General features: G+C 34.0%; 1 protein-coding gene across 1 annotated transcript; it reads right to left on the bottom strand.

Moving 5' to 3' along the window:
• wap (DDB1 and CUL4 associated factor wap) lies at positions 1-7,796 on the bottom strand. The gene is made up of 9 exons (XM_085960312.1): positions 7,460-7,796; positions 5,132-5,234; positions 4,739-4,788; positions 4,515-4,600; positions 4,182-4,369; positions 3,835-3,897; positions 3,584-3,709; positions 2,338-2,519; positions 1-1,583 (listed from the first exon to the last, which is right to left on the bottom strand). Exons 1-9 carry the CDS (start codon positions 7,522-7,524, stop codon positions 1,385-1,387), a joined length of 1,062 nt encoding a protein of 353 aa, XP_085816438.1. The 5' UTR covers positions 7,525-7,796; the 3' UTR covers positions 1-1,384.
• Positions 7,797-8,077: the final 281 nt, after the last annotated feature.

Raw genomic sequence — 8,077 nt, 5'->3', positions numbered from 1 at the left:
AGATTAATATCCCTTCTCGTTCCGTACATAGAAAATATCCATTATAAACTCAACATAAATAGAAAATTACATATTATTCATAACGGTAGAACAATAAAAAAAAAAACAAATAAATTATTAGAGAAGAAATGAATATGAAAAAATATTGTCTGTATAATATTATTATGTACAAAGATATTTGTTTTTTGAATATAAGTCATAAATATTGTTGTATGTATGTATCAATAATTTGTTTACAGTGAAGTAACAAAAAAGCTGGTGACAGCAATAATGATTTAAGTAATTTCGATAACTATGTGGACAATAAAGTTGATCTACTTTCAAATTGGTTTAATAGATTAATAAATATTGCGATTGCTTGTGGCATAAAAGCAATATTGTTTGGTTTTATATTAATAGTACGAGATGTGAAACAAATGAGTAATCAATTTGAAGAATTATATAATTGTATATGTAATACTTAATGAATGTCATCAGGGAATCGCCATTTGTCTTTTAGTGGTTTAAGCAACGTTTCTAATTTATTCCCATGAATGAATGGGTTTGATATGTCTGCTCAATAATACCATAGTATATACGGTAATATCCCAAATACAACTGCCATCTATATAATAATATGTAATACACAGCATGTCAAAGCATTAGGATATTACATATTAAGACTTTGTCTTTCTAGCAGTGTTTAAACGCGATCCTCATTGGGTATACATAATATTATATTTAATGCTTTGAACTCTACAGGCCGGAAAATAGGTATGATCCGTCCGCCATTTACCGCTATTGCCGTGCAGACTAGTGTAACGGCTTGTAAGTTACGAGGAATGGAATACTGGTGTCATGCTCTCACTCAATTTTTTTATGTGTGACACCATTTTATCAAGCCGCTGCATACGTATTAAAATAATTATCATTTAATTTTACGGATTCCATATATCACCATTTTCTTCATCTGAAAACAATTTGACTTAGTAACAGAGTTGACATGTCAAAAACAAGAAGGTTAATTCAGAAAACCATGGTACACTATAGTAGTAAATTGAGGAGCTTAGAGTTCAAAGGATTAAATATGAGTTGTTTATCTGTAGATATGGGTTCAACATTCGGCCATAGTGATTTGTCATTTAAACGTTATCGTCAGACCAGCTTTTAAATAGAGAAATAAAATAGTGCACAGCGAAACCGAGACAATATTATGAAAGAAAATCAATTTATGTAGATTTTCAAGAAGTGATTAATTTGTTTTGATATAGACCCATTTTGTGTTATATATAAATCAATATTCAAGGCGGCAATGTTTCGTGAGGCCGTATTTGCAGCGCTGCTAATGGGTTATATCCCTCTTCCGGTGCAGTGTCAGACGCCGATAAGGTTCGCCATCTCTTTATTAGACTCTTAGTATCTCAGTGTGCTTATTGTAGCAGATGGCTATCCAGTCGGGCTGCGTAGCGCCCCACTGGATCTGGTTCACTTCTCCCTCAGCCGCCGTGTACGCCAGGATGGGGTCCTCAATGGCCCGAGGCATCTGCTGGATGTCCCAAATCAGCGCCTGGTGGTCGTCCCCTGCGGTGCAGATGTGACAGGAGCTATATGTGACAGAAAAATGATTTCAGTACACTAGAAACACGATTACAAAAACTGAACAATAAAACCTGTGGCTTTGTGACATAGTACTTGTACCATCTAAGAAACAATAGCCAAAGTATGTCATGTATATTATGGCTTGTCTTTGATGTTTTCAAAGGTATTGAATTAATTAAACTGCTGATTTCTGTTTTGTTATTGTTGAAATTTACACGAGAGTCGAACGATACACATACATGGTTAGGCTGCAATACTACATACATAAATACACCATGAGTTTGATCAATAAACTATGTCAAGTTATTTATTAACACAGAACCATTTCGCACCGTGAGTGTAAAACCAACGCATCTGCAAAAGATATATTTTGGATATATTAGGGTTTGAAGTCTTCGTTTTGTTAGGACAAATAAAGTTTCTAAAAAAAAACCATATTTGGTTTATGTCTACATTATATTGCATGACCTTTCAGTTACTTCACTTTTACATTATCAAGTTCACGACTTTTGCAGTTGTTTTGCATTTAATCTCGAAATTGAAAAATTTGCAGATGCCTTGGTTTAAACACGGTGCGATTTCTTCCCGAGAGCAAGAAAAAATCGCTATCGCAATACGGTCCTGTTGTATCAGGTTGTCTCACCTGGCCCCCTTCCCGTTCAATATGTTACCCATCTAAACTATCAAACCTTTTTTACAATGTGTGATATATCTTTAGAATGGATCTATGTTACAAAGTCCAATATGAAATATTTTAACCTGTGAGGTGCCCATGCGATACCATTGACACAAGCCCTGTGATTGTTGAGGCGAGCGACGGGGGTGCACGGCACCCTTACATCCAGGATGATTACTTCGCAGGCATCCATAGCGACGGTGGCCAGATAGTTTGGATCCTGCTTGTTCCACGCTAATCGCAGTAGAGGAGTGTGCGCAGGGTCCTAAGTAAAAAGAAACAAAGAATTTGTAGATTCGTAGACAAAATGGGACGTTCGCGAATTGAAAAATGGTTAAAAACAAGATAGTAGGTCTTTGATTATCTGACATATTTTTTTACAGTCGGAATTTTAAAATATTTCACTTAATAAAACAAAAAACAGTGAATTCAAACATTATATTATGGCTGTACCATACCTGCATCGAACAAGCAGTCCCCGTTAGGGAATCCAATCCCGAGCCAAAATCTGGATCCTGGGATTTCAATTTGACGATCCCGGGATTGGTATTTTTTTCAGTAGTATATATTTAATTTTTATATATAGAAATAATGTTGAAAATCGGTCAAAAATAAATCTAGTATAATTATTTATACTACTTAAGACATTTATGTTAATATTGTGTATGTTCAATCTTGGAAATACATAGGTTTCATGGAGTAAATAATATTGTAATATAAATAATAATGTAAAAGTAAAACAGTTTTATTTATTTATGAAAAGATAACAAATACAAGTTCAATTAAAATAAAAAATAACCTATTTTGTTGACAATAAATACAATATAAAAAATTAAAGATTTAAGTCATTAACCCATTATTCTGAATATGTCTGAAGTAATACCAAAGCATCAAGTGTTTCGTCATTTGATCTGGATCTAATTTTGGTAGATACCCAGGCATATTTTCAAATTTCAATTGTTATTATTTTAAATGGAGAGATAATAAATAACGTTTTTATTAATGACAAATGCATTAACTTCCCTAATGTTATGATAGAGTTCAGACTTTAATATATTATTATACATCCATTAAACATTATGAATCACCTTAATCAGTACTTTTCTTCAAATGTTTTTATTCCTATATAACGTTGTTCTGTTTTGTCATGCTTTATGTTTTGTCATGTTCTGTTTAGTCATGTTCTGTTTTGTCCAGTTACTTAAAATTTTATTACTGCGTGTCCTCCATGTAGGTCTGATAGTAAAACTATTCAATCATCTGACTCAAGTAAAACGATAATCATTAATTATTTTCCAGAATACTTCGCAAGCAGAGCCCATTACAAACCTCATAAATGATGGTGGAGTGTTCTAAATGACGCAAGTCGAACATACGAACGGAACCGTCGGCTCCCACCGACGCAAACATATCGCGGCCCCCGCCCGCACGTGAGAAGGCAATATCGTAGACTTCCTGTAATGGAAATAAAATAGTTCAATCGAAAATAATTGATATTTATAATTTGTTGGGTCGTTTGTTAAATTTAGATGTTTGAAAACTAAGACCTTAATAGAATTAGGTAAGTCGTGTTGTGTTACCTTGTCATGAGCGATGAGTTGGGTTTTGACATGACCTGTGACCAGATTGACTCTTCCAATAAGCTGTAAATAAACAAAGAAACATTACCATACAATATCATTCAATTTGACCTAAAAGAAAACTTGAGTGAAACACAAAAAAAATGCAGAGTTTCGAGACACTATCTTTCAAAACGATCATTTTATGAATAAAACAAAATATGATTCTTTCGAAAGATAGATATATTTCAGTGAATATACCGAGAAAATGCTTTTTTACATTTAGTTTATTTGTCCAATCAATATTTGCACCTTAGGGACTACAATACTTAAAAATGAATAGTTAGGAGTATGTATTGCATGTATACCTGTCCTGTTTCCAGTCCCCAGATGGTACATGTCGTGTCAATACTTGACGTACCAATCAAATTGGGGTCGACTTCATTCCAATCGAACGATGTGAGGGGTGCACAGAAATCGGAATTCTTGTTGTTGTTGAGAACGCACTCCAATCTGGTGTCCGGCTCGCCCGCCCGCCACACCCTCAGATAGTCTCCTAATATAGTAAAGTACAGTTTTCAAAATAAAGAAAAATCCCCCCTGTCTCTGATATAAGCCTTGTATTAATTATGTATTATTAAGTTGTGCATTGTCAGTTTATTTGTTGACACTGAAAAAGATGATTCGTAACAAGTTCTTACCGCTTGTGGCAAGAAGGTCTGGCAATATCCCTTTGCTGTCAGGAATCCACATAATTTTTGTGGTCGGATATGGATGGTCGAATGTGCTAAGAATAAAAGAGTAATTAGTTTTATGACATTTAAAATGACATCATTTGATACAAAACCTCTACTCTGTGGAGGCCCATATGATCTTATTGGGATCGGACATGGTCTAAAATAAATAAATATAGAAAATAAGATACCTTTTAGCACTGAATTCACTGGTGTCTTCATCGAGTGAAACAATTTGGACCTGAAATGAAACAACAGGATTATTAATTTGCGGATTATTGTGTAATATCACTACATTACAAAATAGGGATGTCAAAAGTAGATTATTGACATGAATCTTAGCAAAAAACATAAAACTTGCTTTATTATAGGTTTATCATATGTAAACATAATATTATGTGGATTTCTTCACGTATTTCATTTATTAGTAGCGGCGGCGCTCAGATGTCCATCACCCAGTTATCCTGTCGTCCAGTCGCATTAGTAGTTTCTTCATTTTCATACAAAAGTTCCATCCGCATATAGGAAGGTTTTTCTTCAGAATATTGATAATATTTGCGCAATAGTAATGTGAGAATGATTACCTTATTGTTATATTCTTCAACAAAGCTGCCGAGAGCCAGTCGGAATCGCTTGTCTGGTCGCACCGACCAATTCATGGAGTACAAAGGCCATGGTGCTAAATACCTGAAGAATTCACACACATTAGTGTATAGGGTATTTCGTTACAGATTAAAAATTAAAACAACAAATTTCACATTTTATCATTATCCGGAGTACTTTACTTTCATTACAATTATTTTCTAGGTAATTGAGGTTTTATTGGCCTTCGTAGTCGAGTGCGTAAAGCACTGGCCTTTCATCTATGGGCTCTGAGTTAGATTCAAGGTGAGGTAATTATGTGATTTTCTCAAAGCCCAGGTGTTTGATTGTTTCACTTCTACTACTACTACTATATTACTGTCATTGGCCCTCATAGCCTGTTGTAGTGTTTCAACAAATTGCTATACTGTCCATGACGAAAATTTGCCAGATGTTGTTGAAAAATAAACTAAATGGCAGGAAAAAATGCTAGTTTGGTACAAGACTGTCTATGGGAAGCCAGGCAATTTTCATAGCCGATTTCGGTAAAATACATGAATTCCGTTTAAAATTCCGTTCAAAATGAGGATTGAGTTTTATTTTGGTACAAGTTGGTTATGGGGAAGCCAGCGGCAAATACATTTTGAAAATAGCCGATATACTGGATTATTTATTAGGTTGGGTTAGTTTAGGTTAGTATCACTTCCCTCCATTTTGTATGTGAATTTCAACTGTCACTTTGTGTTTTGTTATGGTTTTTTCGTCTGGATTCGGGATGGAAGGTGGATAATTAAGACACCGGAATTGTGACTAGAAGCGGCGAGTTTATTTACGTTAATATTATAATCGTTACATTTTTATAATTTAATTTTGCGGAGGACGAAATCGGCGTGTTGGCGATTTAGCTGCTTGCAGCGTTCTGAGCGCCATCTTGTGATTTTTTCCAACGAAAGCCGTCGTCGAAAAAAAAGCGACGTTGCAAATCTTCAACGGTTATATTATAATCTACTCTACGGCATTGCCGGCTCGGCTCTGTTATTATTATTTAATTATTTTCGCAATCAGCCATTATTATTTGTTGGCTTCGATACCGATTCGGGCCTCTCAAGATACACAAAGACATCCCCAAATGGGGACCATACGGGGGTGTCACATTAGGTTAGGTTTTCATTCTTTAATTCATGAATTTTGCCAAAATCGGCTATGACAATTAGCGCGTTTCCCACCTGGCTTCCCCATAACCGACTTGGACCTTTATTTTTTTACCTCTCTGCCAAAAAATTCTTTTCAGCGGCGGAATAATGTTCAGGTAATTCAGATATTATCACATTTATATAACATGCTAATTATATCTAATGGCCATCTGATGGGCAATTCACCAGTTGTGTTGGATGCAGCGAATGGGTGAAGGTTTCTAGCGTTTTTTTACCATATAAAAACAGTGTTTTTTGAATTAGTTATGGCAAAAAACGCTGCTGGCAATGCTGGCTTTGTCAACAATGTTGCAGTGTATTTATCGGATTTGATATTGGCTATAAAATGAGGAGCAAACATTCAAAACGTGATTTGTCACATAGATGTTGAGCTGAGATAATCAAGAAAAACATATTGTACTCAAAATGGTTTTTTTTTATTATAAAACTGTTTAAGGAAAGAATTTTAAACCTGGTATTTTGTATAATCCAAAATTCGCGGAAGTGGTTCATTTTTGATTTGAAATTTGGACAAAACACGATTTGCATGAAACTTGTGGGCAAAACACTATTTGAATGAAAATCAAGGCATTATATTTTTTTTATAGGATAAAAGGTTCTTTGAACACTGATTCTGGTTTCCTTTCATAGATTTAAATATGGACTATCAGAATTGACAATAAACGGCATTTTTCAAAATGTGTGACAAATCACTTTTTGAATGTTTGCTCCTCAAATTGGTCATCTAGAAAAACTAAAAAACACAGACGAGAAGGGGACAATTGATTTCAAAATCTCATTGTTCTAGCAATGTAAAAACAAATATTCATCAATAATATAATTATGCTAAGTGATAATATTTTAAGCTAAAACGATAATGTGTATACTATTATGTTTACGTTTTTGTCAGTGAAATTCTATTTCTTCAGTCATTCACAACCTGCTGCTATACGATTATACGCTATGTCTTCGTTGATATTTGTAACAAAATATTTGTGAAAATACTATGGAACCATTATGCATACATTTCCATGTGATTTAACCATATGATCAATGCAAATCAATGATGGGCAACTATTCTTATATGTTTTGCTATGTAAGGAATGTTATGTGTTTGGAATGAAAGTAGTCACTTACTTGTATATTTCTTTCCTTTTTCCACTGGTGCTAGAGCTCCCAGATCCTCCGTGGGAGACAGACATGATAAATTCCCTTTTGCAAATATTACCTGCCTAATAATGTATCAATCGAAGATGCATGCTGGAAATGGAAAAAATCAGAAGAAACCTCTTGAATATGGACGCGGCCATGCATTTCCAATAATCTTATCCTTTAAGTAATCCATAAATAATATAAGTATTATCACTATTATGAAAAATTAACATGAATTTAAGTTTCTATCCGTAAATCCCATAAATAGTGACAGAACAAATAAAATATGCCGATTGTCAAAAAGCAACAACATGAAATCAATGCTCGGTGCGTTCCGAAAAACACTATCTTTCTATTAATCTATGGTTTACTATGACTGCAAAAAGGCAATTTTTCTTCAAAATAACTGCATTTCAGGCTAAATTGGAATTTAATTATATTTATTATCACAGTATAAATAATTTCTTATAAAAGAATTTTATTAATTGTATAAATTAAATGTATCTACCTATTAACAGCCCATCAAATGTTTTATGTTGCACAGTTTTATGTACAACCAATCATTAGCGCCTCAACTTAATAAACTGAAAGAGCGTTTATCTA

The sequence above is a fragment of the Rhyacophila brunnea genome, unplaced genomic scaffold (assembly GCF_057557595.1).
Source record: "Rhyacophila brunnea isolate RB1 unplaced genomic scaffold, BYU_Rbru_1.0 scaffold_11, whole genome shotgun sequence".
Taxonomy (NCBI): domain Eukaryota; kingdom Metazoa; phylum Arthropoda; class Insecta; order Trichoptera; family Rhyacophilidae; genus Rhyacophila; species Rhyacophila brunnea.
The sequence above is the reverse complement of the archived record's forward strand: the minus strand, read 5'-3'. Positions and strand labels throughout refer to the sequence as shown.